The sequence below is a fragment of the Papio anubis genome, chromosome 5, assembly GCF_008728515.1.
Source record: "Papio anubis isolate 15944 chromosome 5, Panubis1.0, whole genome shotgun sequence".
Classification (NCBI taxonomy): domain Eukaryota; kingdom Metazoa; phylum Chordata; class Mammalia; order Primates; family Cercopithecidae; genus Papio; species Papio anubis.
Window position 1 is genome coordinate 41,824,164 of NC_044980.1, and position 17,999 is coordinate 41,842,162.

At 41.5% G+C, this 17,999-nt stretch overlaps 1 protein-coding gene across 6 annotated transcripts in view; it reads left to right on the forward strand.

The window, feature by feature from the left end:
• Positions 1 to 10,510: 10,510 nt before the first annotated feature.
• PAIP1 (poly(A) binding protein interacting protein 1) overlaps positions 10,511 to 17,999 on the forward strand; it is a 31,978-nt gene continuing 24,489 nt past the window's right edge. Inside the window, exons 1-2 of one of the 6 annotated variants that reach the window (XM_009208372.2) lie at positions 10,511 to 10,864; positions 12,215 to 12,384. In XM_009208372.2, the coding sequence (XP_009206636.1) occupies positions 12,286 to 12,384 (99 nt within the window). In that variant the 5' untranslated portion in view covers positions 10,511 to 10,864; positions 12,215 to 12,285. Of the gene's footprint in view, positions 10,865 to 11,103; positions 11,775 to 11,841; positions 12,014 to 12,214; positions 12,385 to 17,999 lie in introns of those variants that run through there. The other 5 variants (XM_003899639.4, XM_003899640.3, XM_017959528.2 and 2 more) reach the window with 5 other exon arrangements.

Genomic DNA, 17,999 nt, shown 5'->3' on the forward strand with positions numbered 1-17,999 from the left:
TTGATGCCTTCTGAAACAGATTACACCTACTTCTTGGGCAGCAAAACAACATCTAATAGATTTAAATTTTCCAAGTGATGCTGCACAGAGGAGCCCTTAGCAGTTCCTCCCAGATAGCAGCATGAGCATGAAGTACCAGGAAGTGTAAATGTTGATTCTTAAGTCCTTTTCCAGTTGCAGGGCTCTAATAAGAGCTACTAATTCTGCTTTTTGTGCCAAAGTAGAAGTTGGTAAGGCTTCTATTCAATTACCTCATGTTGACTGACAACTGCATACCCAGCTTTTCTGTTTCCCTGGTGCACAAAGCTACTTCCATCTGTAAGACATTCTACTTCAGGCTTATCTAGAGGCTTAGCCTTTCAATTTGGCCAGCTGGAATAAATTTGCTCCGTAACTTGTTTACAAGAATGATTGGCAGGGTGCGGTGTCTCACACCTGTAATCCCAGCACTTTGGGAGGCCGAGGTAGGCGGATCACCTGAGGTCAGGAGTTCAAGACCAGCCTGGCCAATATGGTGAAACCCCATCTCTACTAAAAATATAAAAATTAGCTGGACGTGGTGGTAGGCACCTGTAATCCCAGCTATTCAGGAGGCTGAGGAAGGAGAATCACTTGAATCTGGGAGGTGGAGGTTGCAGTGAGCCGAGATCATGCCATTGCACTCCAGCCTGGGGAACAAGAGCAAGACTTCATCTCAAAAAAAAAAATGATATAGGGTGCCTGTGGGTTCAGGCAGATAGGCAGCTGGATTTAAAGTCTGGCATACTTAACAGTTACATAATGACTCAGACTCATCTATGAATTTTCCTGAATTTTCCAGAAAAATGGCCAAAGTTCTCTTTACATAGAGCCACATCAGACATAGAAAAGGGGACTTGTACTCTTACAGTGCCTTCTTCTCTGTTTGCCACTTGTCTAAGTGGACAAAGATTTCCCTTTGGAGATTAAAAAGAGGCTTCACTACAAGTAGTACCTGCAAGGCTAGATTCTTCAGGAAGTGGTGGGTATAAAGTAGGACTAGACAAGTAAGGGGAAGGGGATGTAGGGGTTTCAATACAACTTCCAGGTGGACTAAAAGGAGAAGAGGCCAATGCACTGAATATTCAGAGCTGACAGAGGAGGTTCTGCTCCACCCAAAAATGCCCGCTGAACTTGGGGTGCTTGCATCAAGGGATCATCTGTTATCCTAGTTCTTTTTCTTCCTTTCCTCTCATCAAACATGCACATGCCTGCTGCAGGGTTTTCTCCTGACTGAGCAACAAAAATACTTGAACATGTGGCATTTCATCCCATTTTCCCTTCCCTCTTACAAAACAAATCGAGTTGAAGTGTAGTATTCAAGGCTGTAGTTCCAGTAGGTGGCCATTTTTCTTGTTTTTCCAAATAATATCAAGGCCAAACAGTATTACATAGAAGCATCAATTTCCTCTTCTTAAGCCCATTTAATTTAAACTGGTCCCAACATTCAAGAATACATTCTAACATTGAGTCGTTTGGAATCAACAACATGGGTCCCATGAAGGAGGCAGGTGATGTTGGAAGAAAAGTTCCAAATCTACAAGACTGTTTTGCCACTGGCCAAGTTCCACTGAAAAGGATAAGAGAGGTCTTAAGGCCAGTTGCATTAATGACGAGACCTCTGCTGAAAACCGAATTCTCTTATTCACACAAGCCAAATAATATAAATGAGCTAAGCCATGTATCTTAAATAAACCATAACATGAAATCTGACAAAATAAATGTCAAATAAGGCAAACAAAATGAAGAGGATTTAGATGGGGATGACCAGAGCAAGCATGTTCTGGGCAACAATGGTAGCATGGATTGGACAAGCAACGCCAATTTACCTGAATCCAAGAAAGGAAAGAATTTTTTTAGTGTGCAAATGAAACAGAAAAGCAAGGAGAAAAGTCCCCTGATTTCTATCTGTTTTAGTCTGTTCTCATGCTGCTAATAAAGACATCCCTGTGACTGGGTAATTTATAAAGGAAAGAGGCTTAATTGACTCACAGTTCAGCAGTGCTGAGGAGACCTCAGGAAAGTTACAATCATGGCAGAAGGAGAAGCAAACACATCCTTCTTCACATGGTGGCAGCAAGGAGAAGTGCCGAGCAAAAGTGGGGAAAGCCCCTTATAAAACCATCAGATCTGGTGAGAACTCATTATCATAAAAACATCATGAGTGTAATTGCCTCCATGATTAAATTACCTCCCACCGATTCCCTCCCATGACATGTGGGAATTATGAGAACTACAATTTAAGATGAGATCTGGGTGGGGACACAGCCAAACCATATCAATAAAGTGCTTCTTTATTACAACTAGTGGGCATAGCTGCAGCAAAACATAACCACATCTATCTAATCTTACTGCTCATACCTGTTAAATACCAAATCTCAATCAGCAATTTTAGAGATGGGACCTTAGCAGTTAGGGTCTTAAAATAAGCCAAATATAATAAAACCAAATCCTGCAATGCCTTTTGTTCCCAATGTTTCAAAAGCAAGTGGACAGAAATCAGGAGGTACACAAAGGAAGAGAAAGTTCAAATCCCTAAGACCAGTTAAATGATGTTTCCTGAAAAATGACAGTGAAACTGAGATAGCAACCAAGAAATTGATTCATGCAGCAAAGAGGACAAGGCAGATTAATACAAAGAACATAGCAGTTAACATCCCATGGTGCCAAACCCATTTTTAGCCAAGACGGATTTTACTGAATGGGGCCTCAACCCCCTAAATCTTGGGAGGGACTCTAACCTTCCTAAGTTGGGCCTTGAACCCAGGTTCGGCCAAGTGTCTTTGACTTTTATTAAGGGGGCCTTTAACCTTCCCTGTCTTAGGAGAGAGTTAAGTTGGGCCTCTAACCTAATCCCATCCTCTACCTAGGTAAATGCACTCCACTTACCCAAAGTTGGCCACTTGGTGTAGTGCACAGATGATTTTCCTTTGGGTCAGGGGTCTCTTCAGTATAATCCCTTTGTGGTTCACCAGAAAGATGTTACTGGAAAGGGGTCCCAATCCAGACCCCAAGAGAGGGTTCTTGGATCTTGCACAAGAAATAATTTAGGGTGAGTCCACAGTGCAAAGTGAAAGTAAGTTTATTTAAAAAGTAAAGGAGTGAAAGAGTAGCTACTCCATAGACAGAGCAGGGCATTCTCGAAAGTAGGAGGAGGAATGCACCCACCCTAAGTACAATACTTGTTTATGTATAGGATAACAAAAACAAAATCACAGGGATATATGCTCGACTACAGGGTTTGTGACAAAGGATTAATTTTCTTAATTATTGTATTTTATAAGAATCAATATTATCTTTAAAGCAAAATTAGGAATGCTTTTGTTCTCAAGATATGGGGATATCAGGACATTCCTGGCCCTGGGTCTGTTTAGTAAACATTATTAATCTGTTTCCTTAACCATAAACATCTAGAAGCTAGGAATGCCTAACCTCCTGGGAATGCAGGCTAGGGCTGCATTGAATGACGGCTTTTTCCTAGTCCTCATTCAAGACGAAGTCTCTCTGGTTTGAATGCCTCTGACATGCCCAAGAAACTCTGATATGGCTTGCCTGTATCCCCACCCAAATCTCATCTTGAATTGTAGCTCCCATAACTCTCACGTGTTGTGGGAGGGAGGTGGTGGGAGATAATTGAATCATGGGTTAGTTTCCTCCATATTATTCTCGTGGTCGTAAATAAGTCTTACGAGAGCTGATGGTTTTATAAGGGGGTTTCCCTTTTTCCTTGGTTCTCATTCTGTTTTGTCTGCTGCCATGTAAGAATGCCTTTCTCCTTCCTCTATGAGTGTGAGGCCTCCCCAGCCATGTGGAACTGTAAGTCTCTTAAATCTCTTTTTCTTTATAAATTACCCAGTCTCGGGTATGCCTTTATCAGCAGCATGAGAATAGACTAATACAACCTCTGATCCAAATTTATCCAAAGCTATCAACTTGGCTTTTTTAGTATGTAAACCTTCTTAAAGTTTCAAAATGAGGACTGAAGGAAATAAAAATATTTCACCCCAAAATGTATTTATCTGACATATTTTGCCATGGCTGTTCAGAGGGCCTGCAAATGAAGTATCCCTACAAAGCTGCCTTTTGTGGGAGAGAGCTGCATCTGTAGAGAAAATCTGTATTGATGCAGCCAGGTTCTTTCTGAGGCCTTCCATTGTCTATATCAAGAAAAGATTAACTGAGAGTCTGACGACTTTAAAGGTCTGAAAAAGTATTCGCCATCTAGCCTCTCTGAGGTCTGCTACCTGTTAAGTTTCATCTATATAACAAGACCACCTTTGCTAGCCAGGCTTCCTCTTATCTCTCTCTCCCGTAACAGTGTTTTGCCATTGTAACCTGTTTTGTCACAATCTAAGCCCCCATTCTTCCTGTAACCTCAATATGGTATATAAGCTTCTGAATCCCATTAGGGGTTGAAGTGATCACTCTATGGTTCTCCCTCATGTACATGTTAAAAAATTTGTATGTCTTTTCTCCAATTAGTCTGCCTTTTGTCAGCAAATTTTTCAGTGAAACTTCAGAGGACAAAGCAGAAACTTTCCTTGGCATGTACCCCTAAATCTGTTTCCTTTAGGTATTTTCCATCTTACAGGCTGAGGCACCAAAGCCGGAATCCTGGAAGTCACCCTGATCTCTGGCCTCTCACTAATGCCTCACACACAGTCTGTCAACTTCTTCCTAAACATCTCTTCAGTGTGGCCTTTCTCTCCAACCCCACTACCACTACCTTTCTGGACACCACCATTTCTCACCAGACTTTCTGCAATAGCCACTGAACTTGTTTTCCTGCTTCACGTCTCATATGCCTCAAACCTAGTAATCTCACACCCCTGCATATCCTCAGCACCTGGAACAGTGCTGGCAGGAAGTAGACACAAAATCACTATTCGTTGAATTAACAAGTGAATGAATGAATTGCTATTGTAGGGGACAAATAAAAACTTCCCCTTTGCTCTCTCAAGTTTTACTGAAAAATCAACTGACAAAAGGTATATTAATAGAAATGACTTTGAGGCCGGGCGTGGTGGTTCACACCTGTAATCCCAGCACTTTGGGAGGCCGAGGTGGGTGGATCACCAGGTCAAGAGTTCGAGACCAGCCTGGCCAATATGGTGAAACCCCGTTTCTACTAAAAATACAAAAATTAGCTGGGCGTGGTGACATGTGCCTGTAGTCCCAGCCACTTGGGAGGCTGAGGCAGGAGAATCGCTGAACCCAGGGAGGCGGAGGTTGCAGTGGGCCGAAATCGTGCCACTGCACTCCAGCCTGGGTGACAGAGCAAGACTCCGTCTCAAAAAAAAAAAAAAAAAAGAAAAGAAATGACTGTGCTCAGAGGAGAGTCACAAAGTAATTACCCAAATGGGGTACAGAAGCTGATATACTTACTATCTTGAAGTTACAGAAAGAGTGGAAGCTCAGCACATAGCCAAAAACAGATTACGGTGTTAAATCAGTTATAATAGCAAGACAGAGTGAGAGAGAGAGAGAGAAGAGGAGAACTGGCTAGCAAAGGTGGTCTTATTATGTATATGAAATCTCACAGGTAGCAGTCCTCAGAGAGAATGTTTATAAACCTTTAAAGGTATCAGAGTCTCAGTTAATCTTTCCTAGACGGGACAAATGAGGGTCTCAGAGAAAGCCTCACTGCATCAATGCAGATTTTTCTCTACAGATTCAATCTTCCCCACAAAAGGCAGGTTTTTAACTATTCTTATATGTTCAGCCCATCCGAATAACCATCTTGAACTATGTCAAGGAAATATATTTTGGGGTGAAATATTTTGGTTTCCTTCATTAGCCTCATGGAATTTACAGTACAGCTAAGAGATCAACGTTAAACAAGTATCAGTAGATGTTAAGGGGGGTCCAAGCAGCATTCCTGGCTATCTTAGACTCTAAGATGAATTGGGGCCCTAATCCAGATGGGAATCTCAAGAGTTGACTGCCTGGGGTTAGGTTTAATAGTGGCCAGAGGAAAATAATTTACACAGATGAGATACACGAGGACAAATGCATCAGCTAACCTTTTTCTCTCTTAATGATGACCCCACTCATTTATAATGATATGTAAGTTGCTATGATGATTTGTGCAGAAAGGAATTAACTGAACTAGCTAGCAGAGAATTAGGAGTGATGGAATAAGATGGAACAAAGTTTATTTATATGTTAGGTTTCTAAAAATTATAGATTCACATGCAATTCTAAGAAATAATACAGAGAGATCTTGTTTATGCTTCACCTTGTTTCCCCCAATAGTAATATCTTGTATAACTATAATATGATATAAGTGATACAGTTCACCAACCTTAGTTTTACATGCACACGTGTGTATGTGTGTATGTGTGCGCACTTATTTCTATGGAATGTTATCACATGTATAGACTCATGTGACCATCATTACAGTCAAGAACAAAATAGTTCCATCACAAGGTTTTTCTCATACTACCTACTATTTTAATAACCACATCTTCTTGCCTCTAAATTCCACTCCCTCCTTAATCCCTGGCAACCACAAATCTGCTCTCCATCTTTGTAATTTTGTCATAAACTGAATCACACAATTACTCTTGAGATAGAAATTTTGTGTTCAGCATAATTCCCTTGAGATCCATCAACATTCTTATACTAGTAGTTGTTCCTTTTTCTGCTGAGTAGTATTCTGTGGTATGAATGTACCACAGTTAAACTATTTATTCATCAAACGATATTTGGGTTCTTTCTAATTTGGGGCTATTAATAATGCCACTCTAAATATTTGGGTACAGGATTTTATGTGAATATACATCTTAATTTCTCTGTGAGAAATGTCCAGTAGTGCAATTGCTGGGTCATACAGTACTAATATGTATAGTTTTTTAAAGAAACTATCAAACTGTTTTCTAGAGTGACTACAGCATTTTACATTTTCACCAGCAATGTATGAGCAACACAGTTCCTAGTTTCTCTACATCCTTGAATTTGTGTTATCACTATTGTTTATTTGAGCTATTGGAATAAGTAGGTAGTGAAATCTCAGTGGTTTTTAAAACATTTTCCTACTGGCTAATTATGTTGAACATTTTTCATAGGCTTATGCTATCTGTATATTCCCTTCAGTGAAGTGTTCTTTCATTTATGTTTGGCCCTTTTCTAACTGAATTGTCCTTTTACAGTTGATTTGGGTTTTTTGTTTGTTTGGGTTTTTTTTCAGATGGAGTCACGCACAACCCAGGCTGGAGTGCAGTGGTGCGATCTCGGCTCACTGCAACCTCTGCCTCCTGGGTTCAAGCGATTCCCCTGCCTCAGCCTCCCAAGTAGCTAGGATTAGAAGCACGCATCACCATACCTGGCTAATTTTTGTATTTTTAGTAGAGACGGGGTTTCATATGTTGTCCAGGCTGGTCTCGAACTCCTGACCTCAGGTAATCTGCCTGCCTCAGCCTCCCATAGTGCTGGGATCGCACCTGGCTACAGTATTCTCAATACAGTTGAGTTCTGAGGGTACTTTATATATTCTAGATACGAGTCTTTTGTCAAATATGTGGTGCCTTCATCCATTTTTGTTGCTATAAAAGAATAGCTGAGGCTGGGTAACTTATAAAGAAAAGGGTTTTATTTGGCTCACTATTCTGCAAGCTGTACTAGAAGCATGGCACCAACATCTGCTTCTGGTGAGGGCTTCAGGCTGCTTCTATGCATAGCAGAAAGGGAAGGGGAGCCAGCGTGCAGAGATCACATGACAAGAGAGGAGGCATGAGAGACGGGGAGGGTGCCAGGCTCTCTTCAACAACCAGCTCTTGAGGAAACTCCTTGGGAACTAGTAAAACCATAAGTCATTCATTACTGTGAGAATGGCACCATGCCATTCATGAGGAATCTGCCACCATGACCCAAACACCTCCCATTAGGCCCCACCTCCAACATTCAGGATCAAGTTTCAACACGAGGCTTGGAGGGTCAAATATACAAACTATACCATGTGGTTTGCAAATATTTCCTCTTGCATATTTATGAAAATTTTCTCTTGGTAGCTGGCCTTGAAAGGCTGCACTGTCTACTCCCACAAGGTCTAATGATGATCCTGAGGTCAACAAGTTCTAAAAATCAGTCTTTTTTTTTTTTTTTTTTTTTTTTTTTTACCATCACTAGACTGGTGACCTAAGGAAAGGCAGGACCATTGCAGGTGAGTCCTGTTTCTGTTAAAAGCTTATAATGGACTAAGTACTGGGTTAGGACCTAAAGGATTAAAAGGCATCCTCTGTATTCAGAGGGCTAGTGTAGGGAAGGAGACATTTAAATAAACCAAATACTAACAATAACAATCTGGCATGCTAACTACTAAGACACTTTTCCCAGGGTACACTTATCACAAGGGAGAGAATCTAAGATTAGGCAGCTTGGGAAGTCTTACTGGAGAAAGGCTTTCAAGTACAGTTTAAGGAAACATATTTTTTTCATAGTTCACAGCAGGTCCTTTTCCCATATTACAACATATTTTCCAACCTGTCCAAATTTAGTTCTACTCTCCTTTCACCATAAATAAATAAGAAAGGCATACATGTGGATGATGAGCACTCTGATGATTCTCTTTAGGGAGGTCCACATGGTACTCACACGTTCATGTGTTTCTGTGTATGCATTTTGCAATACCTGCCAGTTAGCTCTAAAACAGTCCCAAGATGGATCTGAGCCCTTGTGGTATCTTGGCACCTTTTTTGTAAAATGAAGATATTGGAATGTCTATTTCACAGGATATGAGGATAAAATAAAATGATAAAAGCTCTTGAAAGGTGACTGACGCATAACAAATATTAGATATTTTTATTATCATGATGCAAAATCCATTCATGTTATCTCCAAGTCCACCATCCACACATTATAAGAATAGGGCAAAAGTTATACAGTAACAAATACAGAGGAGGCAAAGGATATCTTACCTAACTTTCCTAACAAGAGGGTGTGAAGATGTCATGACATCACCATGGATGCAGTAATGGCCTTATCTTCACATAGGAAAGTCCCAGGTGTTAGAAAAGGTGCTATTCATCATAAAGGTTTTAAGGGGAAGTGAAAGGGTGGTGAGTGCAAACAAAAGCTTGGGACAGAATTGGGGCATCTACTTCAGTGGAGCATAACTCACTGTTAGTTTTCTAGCATAGTTTATGGGTCTTTCCTATATGATAGAAAAGTCCAGAGAAGAAGTGACTGGTGACCACATACAATAATGAATTTTAAAATGTTAAAATTGTAATTTTTAAAATTGTAATCTTGTCTGTAATATATGCTCAGTGTTACAGTACAGTTATTATTTTACAGATGAGGAAAGTGAGGCTCAGAGAAGCTAAACCCCTTACTTATTCAAAATCACACAGCCAGTAATAGTCAAGGCTGGAATCCCAACTAAGCTCTGGCAGACTGAATCCTATACTTTCCCTACACTGAAGAGCCACACGTACTGCTGGCTTCCTTCCCTGACTTCATTATTTTTGCCTAACATCAATAGCATGAATCATTTATTCATGATTGCCCTTGGTAAAGCCATTTTCTTATTCATTTAGGGGAAAACATTGTTTTCTTTATTAATCAGAAGAGAAAATGGTTAACAAAAGTTTGTGTTCCTAATTGAAATGATTTTTAAGATGAAAAGATAGAAAAACATGAAACCCTGCTTACAACACAAGGCTAAAATCAGAATTTGTGGAGATGGATCAATCCAACAGTAAGGAAATCAATTTTTCCTTCCTTGTCGTTACTCATGTTCATCTATCCTTTCGTTGGCATTAACACTGTTAGGTCTGACAAAAACAACAATTTACATATTAATAAAGTCTAGAATTGTGCTGTGCAACGCAGTAGCCACTAGCCACATGTGGCTCTTGAACCCTTGAAATGTGCCAATCCTGACTAAGATGTGCCGTAAGTGTAAAATATACACTGGATTCCAACTAGTATCTTAAAAACAGAGAAAATATTTAATATTTTAAATCACATATTAAAATACCATTTTGAACATAATGGATTAAGTAAATTTAAATTAATTTCACCTGGGTTTTTGTTGTTGTTGTTGTTTTTGCTTTTTTGAGACGGAGTTTCGCTCTTACTGCCCAGGCTGGAGTACAATGGTACGATCTCGGCTCACTGCAACCTCTGCCTCCCGCATTCAAGCGATTCTCCTGCCTCAGCCTCCCGAATAGCTAGGATTTACAGGCATGTGCCACCACGCCCGGCTAATTTTGTATTTTTAGTAGAGACAGGGTTTCTCCATGTTGGTCAGGCTCGTCTCCAACTCCCTGCCTCAGATGATCCGCCCGCCTCGGCCTGCGAAAGTGCTGGGATTACAGGCGTGAGCCACCGCGCCTGGCCTCACCTGTTTCTTTTCACTCATTTAATGTGGCTTCTCGAAAATGTAAAATTACATAAGTGGTTTGCATTTGTGGCTCGCATTATATTTTCATTGGACAGCACTGATATAAGATGAAAAAGAGGGGAGAGTTACATTGAAAGGTAGCACATTTTCTTGAAATTTCTGGAGGGGAAGATTAAAGCAGAGAGAACGAAGCTTGTTAAACGTAGGTGTGACCTACTGCGGTAAACACCTAGTGTGAATTAAAAAGGGGGGGACACATATTTTGATTCCGTTTCTACTCCCTTCCCCCGATGCTAACAGAGCAGGTGGCAGTCTCCCAGGGACCAGTCCTCAGCAGTCCGCGGGTCTCGGTCGGAGCCGAGTCGCTGAACACACCTGTGCGCCAGCGAACCCTGGCGCAGGGTCCACGCCCCCTCCCCCCGTGTTTTTATTTTCCGGGCGTCAACTGTCAGTCTCGCACGTCTCTCCTGAGAACTACCGAGTAGGTCAGGCCTGCCTGTGGTAAGCGTCCCCCTCACCCCTCATACCCCCAGCCTGGCCCCAGGAACCCAGATGCCCCTGCCCGAGCCTGGCTGCGGGCCGACCGGTGGCCGAGACGCCACTCGGCGGGCGGCCTGCAGGGCTTGGGGTCCCGCCAGCCGCGAACGGGAGGAGCCGCGCGGGCGCGTCCCGGGCCTCCGGGCCGCAGGGGGCCGCTGTGACCCGCCTGAGCCCCTGCCGCGCCGAAGGCGGGGAGCCGGGTTTTGGGGGAGAATTGGAAAGCCGAGGGTAGCCTCGGGGGGCGGGCGCTCTGGAGTGGCGGGTGCTCGGCCTGCTGTCCGCTCAGCCAGAAGCACCGAGCAGCCGGGCCGCCAAGCCGCCAAGCCGGGCCCGCCGCCCTCCTCCTCCATGAGGCCCGAGTGAGGCGCGGCGGCTACAGCCGACCCGCGGCGCCTTCCCCTCCGCGTCCTATCGCGAGCGCAGCGGCAGCGGCCCCTGGAGGAGGAGGCGGAGGAGGAGGAGCATGTCGGACGGTTTCGATCGGGCCCCAGGTGCTGGTCGGGGCCGGAGCCGGGGCCTGGGCCGCGGAGGGGGCGGGCCTGAGGGCGGCGGTTTCCCGAACGGAGCGGGGCCTGCTGAGCGAGCGCGGCACCAGCCGCCGCCGCAACCCAAAGCCCCGGGCTTCCTGCAGCCACCGCCGCTGCGCCAGCCCAGGACGGCCCCGCCGCCAGGGGCCCAGTGCGAGGTCCCCGTCAGCCCCCAGCGGCCTTCCCGGCCCGGGGCGCTCCCAGGTACGGAGCAGCTCTAAGGGCCCCAGTCCTCCTTGGCGAACGCTTCCCCACGGCCTTCCACGCGTGCCGAGGCCCGACGTTGTCTGCGGTCCCCACCCCCGGTTCCCCGAAAGCATTCCCCGAGAGGGCCGCGTGACCGGGTAGGGACAGGCCCGGAACCGGGTTTGGAAGGTGTCTGCTGGAATCCTTTGTGCGCCCGGCTGGGGGAGGGGCCGGGTGCGCGGTCTCGGAGTTCGCCGTCCCGGGCGGGAGGAAGTAAAAATCGCCTCCCCTCAGCAGCCCTCTAAAGCGAGACCCTAGCAACCAACCACCTCTTTTCCACCGATCCCTTTAAAAAGACAGAGGGGAAAAAAGCTCGCAAGCACGCATTTAGAGGCAGGTATGCCCATAAATGAGTCACAGCAAGTCTATTGTTCCTTTTTGTAGGCTGTCTGTACACATCTCGGCGATAACCATAAATTTCATGACGGTTCCTATTTAACTCTTAAAAACAGACGCTTTTCAGATGGTTTTTCAGTATGTAGCAAGTTGTTGTACAAAGGAAAGAAAGCATCTAACGCCCGGTTTTTTTCTTTCTCAGAGCAAACGAGGCCCCTGAGAGCTCCACCTAGTTCACAGGATAAAATCCCACAGCAGAACTCGGAGTCAGCAATGGCTAAGCCCCAGGTGGTTGTAGCCCCTGTATTAATGTCTAAGCTGTCTGTGAATGCCCCTGAATTTTACCCTTCAGGTTATTCTTCCAATTACACAGTAAGTACCCCCTTTTTCCTACAACTCTGGGTTAATTTACTGGAATAATGTGATTATTTGTTAATCAGAGTATGTTTGTGCTTTCTGTACTACACCTAAAAAATTTTTTTATTGTGAATGTTTTGAATTATTGAACTCAGAATGAAGCAAAGCTGATTCAGGAATATATTTTGTAGTTATATTCAAGGTATTAGAATGTAAGCTTGAGAGTACACATCTGTGTTCTTGTTTCTAGTGATTATTCCATTATGTTAAAATAGACATAGTTTTGGTCCTAATTATTGTATGCAGAAATGTCCTACGGGGTTGTGATAAAGTATTTACATAGGTATAAAGAACGTTTAAACTTTCAGTTTTTCTTTGTAACTTATATAACAACTTTAAAACATAGTCACTTTTCTTAAATAGTCGTACAAAGCACAGTTGGAATATGTAGAAAGGAATTTGTTGTACTGGATAAACCCAGATGAGTAAATGCATAGGGATTAATTGTAGAGAAGTGGGAGGGAATCATTGAAGAAATGATTAATGATACTTTAGCTTAAGTCCTGTCTTTCATATCTTCTTAGTTTTATTGAAGTATAGCAGACAATACTGTACTTAAGTGTTAGCTCAGTTTCATAGAGTGAACACTCAACTAACCAGCATCACAGTCAGGAAATAGAACATTATCAACATCCCAAAAACCCCCTCTGTCTCCTTCCAGTTGTTCTGATGTCCAAGTATAACCACTGTTTTAACTTCTTTGGATAGTTTTGCCTGTGTTCAAAGTTTATATAAATGAAGTCATATAGAATATTTTCTTTCTCACTTTCACTCAGCATCAAGATTATCCCATATTGTAGCATATAATTGGAGGTGACTTATTTTTATAACATTCCATTGCATGAATATATCCCATTTGTCTGACGAACGTTGGTAGCTTTCACTCTTGGGTTATTATGAATAGGGCACATTCTGTGTCTTGCTGGCTGTATGCCTTTATTTCTGTTTGGTATATACCAAGGAGTGGAGTTGCTGGGACTTAGGGTAGCCAGCTTTAGTAGAGACTGCCATGTAGTTTTCCAGAGATTGTTCCCCTGTACATTCTGAGTAGTGTATGATTTCCAGTTGCTCGACTTCCTGGTCGACACTTGGTATTTTCTATTTAAGTTTAACCTTTCTGGTGGGCGTATAGTATCTACTTGTGGTTTTAATTTGTATTTCTCTTATAACTGATAATGGCACACCTTTTTCATTACCTCTTTTTGGTTCTCCTTCCATATTTTACAGTAAAAGTATAGAAAAGCTATGTTCCATGTTTTAGATACTCCATGATTCTTACACTGTATAGGAAAAAGGTTTGGGATTGGAAAGAAAAAGATATAGCAGGAAAAGCAATTGATACAGGGTGAAAAAGGCCATCTATCGTGTAAGGCAGGAATGAGAGCATCTTGAGACTTGCCAGAAAATTGTATTTAGCTCACAGAGGAGAAGAACCATTAGAGCGCTATAAGTAGTTGAATAAACTCTTAAGGATGCTTGTTCTAGCAGCCACAAGCAGGTTCCCATTTATTTTCTTCCCTATTGACTTGGGCTATTTTATGATGGAGGTATACAGGGGTGTGTTTGTAACAATCGTGTATCAACTATTTTTACATGGTTCAAGTGACTTTGGGGCTGTAGAGCAGTATATAAAGTAATGTTAGTCCACTTACTTTGAGCCACTGCATCCTTTAGGCATTCCTTGCCATCCTCTTATAGATGAGCACCTCCTGTGCTCAATTTGCCAAAACAGATTGCAGCCTGGCACCTGGAAACCTGTGTGGCCTGCAGGTGTCTTCTCTGGCCCTGAATGGGTTTGTTTTTTCTTTTAGTTGTTTTAATTAATTACCAATACCTAAATTAGATATTAGAAACTTGAATCATAAAATCTGGCCTTAGTGGACTGGCATTGTGATACAGCAAAAATTGGTTGTAGCTGAGTAGAGGCATTCTCTTTAGATGGAGTCTGTGAGCTCTAATTTGCTTTCTGGCTTATTTCATTCATTTGTAATCTACCTGAATTCTACAGGCATTCAGGCTTACTACCCCTATTCTGGTATATTCTCTAGCCTTACTAGTTTACCCTAATCTTCACTCATAGTTAAGGCTAAAAAAGTTTTTCTCAATCCAACTAGCCACAGGACAGCAGAATCCTTTTTTCCCCCTGACTCTTAGGATGAGCTCTTGTTGCAAAGTAAATGTATTCTAGTGGTGGCCATAATCCAAAGTTAGCTACGTTCACTCACTCGTTCAACAAATAGTCAAGTACTTATCATGAGTCAAGCACTGGTGATATAGCAACAAACAAAATGGACAGAAATTCCTGTCTTCATGGAGTCTCTGTTCTAGTAGTCTCCTGTCTCAGTTTCCAGACATTTATTGAGTCTGCTTTTGTTCTACACATGAAAATCTGTTTCCTGGTATCCTTTTTCTAACAGCCTTTATGGTAGTCTTCTGCTGTGCTTTCTTAACTCCTTCAAGGCACCAAGCCTTTTTATCTTCAGTTCTTCCTCTAATCCTGCTGCTAGAATTTCCTACTTTCCATGCCTTCTTATCAGTGAGTTGCTATATCCATTTATTCCTGGCCATTGTTTCTTCTCAGACAAACCATTATGCCTTGAATATTTCATCACAGTTCACTTACCAGAGCCAAAAATTTAACATAGGAATTCATAAAGCATTGATTAAGAGACAGAAGTTCCTTCCCTCCCCTGCAAAACGAGCTTTTTTTCTAAGAGAATCCCTCTTCAAGTTACTTCCCAGTTTTTCTTCTGCCTTGCAGTAGTATCATTCTCCAATAGGTAAAATTATTCACTGTCTCTCACTGTTCAAACCTCTGCAGTCTGATCTCCCTAATTATATTGATACTATTTTTGTGACTGATGTTCTTCCGATTTTTAAATTTATCCTCCTAAATCTCATTTTAAAACTTTAAGCACAGTAGGATCTATTCAGTTTATAAGTCCCCATGTGCCAGGTCCTGTGCTAGGTGCAAAGGTACCTTTTTAGTCTATCAGAAGCTCCCTCTCATTTTTATAAGAACTAAGTATTTAAGATATTAATTTTGTTCTTTTTTCTCTCTGAGCATAATCTCCTTCATTCCCAAGACTCCGCAATGATTATCCTCTTCCAGATTTCAACCTATGAATTTATTCTGTAGCATTTGTTGTTGTGAGCACCTCTTCTCCCCTACCTCTTTGGCTTCTGTGGCAGTACTTTCTTTATCCTCCCAATTTGCAGATCATTCCTTTTCCCCTCAGATGACTGTTGGTGATGGTCTTTCTTCCATTTTATTACCTCCTTTGCTAATCCCACCTATTCCCTAGAATCTATCACTTATGTGCTAATAACCCTGGCATCTTATTCTTCCTTTGAACTCTAGGCATACATTTTCATTTGTTTGACCACTTCCTGAGGACCTCACATTCAAATGCAAGTATAAAATCTATACACAGTATAAAAATTATCTCATGCGAATCTCTTCTTTCTAACTAGCTGCTTACACTAAGAACTGGGTGGCATATTGACTCACCTCTCCTGCACACCCTTGCCTTAGTTCAATCCAGCTAGCTAAAGTAGTCTTGACTGTATTCACTCTCTGTAGTGTCTGATCAGTTTTGTTTTTTTCCCACTGTTTTGTAATAGGTTCTCATCTCTTGACAATGTATATAGAGTACCTACCATGAAAAAGTACATTTTCTAATTGATATTGCTCCCAATCTCCCATAGAATTCTAAGAAAAATAAAACTTGAAAATATCCCTGTTTGGAAGCCATTTGATTCCACATTGAAGACTGAAGAAATTTGTGGCTTTAAAAAATCTGGTGCTAGAGAAGTAATGCAGGCTTTGATTTAAACACGTTGGAGTGCCTGTCTGTTCCAAATACTCTATCCCTCCTTTTTTGCTTAAAATGGCAGGCTCTGGATCCTCTGTTCTGCTATATTCAGAGCAGTTGTACTTTCTTCTTTTACTTATCAGATTTTACATTTTCTTAAGAGAGTTCTGTTGATTTAAAAAAAAAAAAAAAAAAAAGGACTGCAAATCAGTGTTCTAAGCAGCATTTTTGCCACAAAGAATGACATTTGATGGAAACAGGAAATTAGTACCTTCAGCTGGGACCCCTACCTTTGCCTTTCTCCTATTCCTTGTCATTAATAGTGGTAGGATACTACAAGTCTATAAAACTAACAACTGTATATCAAAAACTTAAGACTAGTTTTTAGTCATGAAATTCCCACATGTATGTAGTTAACATTAAGTATATGAATGTGTACAATTATGCCTAACTGCTTTCACAATTTTATAGTGTCAATATTTATAATGGGAACATTTTCTCACTCTAGAGGTAAGTACTGTTGTCTCTTGTTTTCTTAAATGGCTATGTGATATTCCATTATACAGATACATGATAATGTATTTAACCTATTCCTTGTTAATGGATTGTTACATGGATTTTTTGGCAATGAACATCTTTGTACATAAAGTCAAAATTGAGTTTTAAGCTTTTGTCATTTGAGTTTCACATAGAAGTTAAAAGTATAGGCTTTGTTCTGCCCCCAATTCTAACTAGTTTTGTGACCATGCACAGTCACTTAAGTTGGTACATGGTCCTTCCTTGCTCAAACCCTCTCCCCCATCCTGTTTTTCCTACTCCCTTAAGAGCCAGTTTCCTTAATTTGGCCCCCAAAGCCCTCTAAGATCTCTCTCCTTATCTGCCTCATTGACCTTATTAGTTACCACCCTTCCTTAGCTTCTGTATTCTATTGTCTTTGTTTTTCAAAGCTATTAGGCCTCCTTGGGGCCTGTGTGCTTTTTGTGCCCTTAGAAAAACAGAGAATGTCTTTCCTTAAATATTTGTATGGCTGGATCTTTTTTTCTTTCTCAGTTTATATATTAACTCTAAGAATCTTTCCTTGGCTTTTTGCTTTTTATTCATTTATTTTTATTTTATTTTATTTTATTTTTTGTAGTATATTTCAACTTCTAAATACGTCTTCCATCATGGGCGATAAGCTCCATGAGAGGAGAGCCTGAGCCTTGTCTGCTTTATTCATGTCATGGCAGTATCCCATCCCCAAGACAGTCTTTGGCACTTAGTAGACACTCAGCAGCCACACCATTTTGAATGAATAACCAAAGTGACTTAACTACTCTGTGCCTGTTTCTTCTGTGAAGGGAGGATAATAATGCTTACCTCAAAATTTTGTAGGTTAAACAAGAGGCAGGCAAAGCCCTTATGGTGTCTATCACATATCTTATATGCAGCTGGTGCCTATTAGCTTATTAATTGGAGTACCATCCTAGGTGCCAAGAAATACAGCTTTGTATCATTCTTTTTGGATGCTTTTTATACTTTAGCCCATTTATGTATGAATATATGGTTTTTGCGTTTGGAATATGACTCAGTATTCTCCTAGAAATTTAAAATGTAGTTCATTTGTTGAGCACTTTGTGCTTTACTATGTGATCTTCACCAGTCTAGGCAAATTTGATTAATTCACTTAATCCTCACAGTCATAGCTATAATATCTATGATTAGTAAATAATTTCATCAATATTAATATCTCCTATTATAGTAGAGTGTTTAACT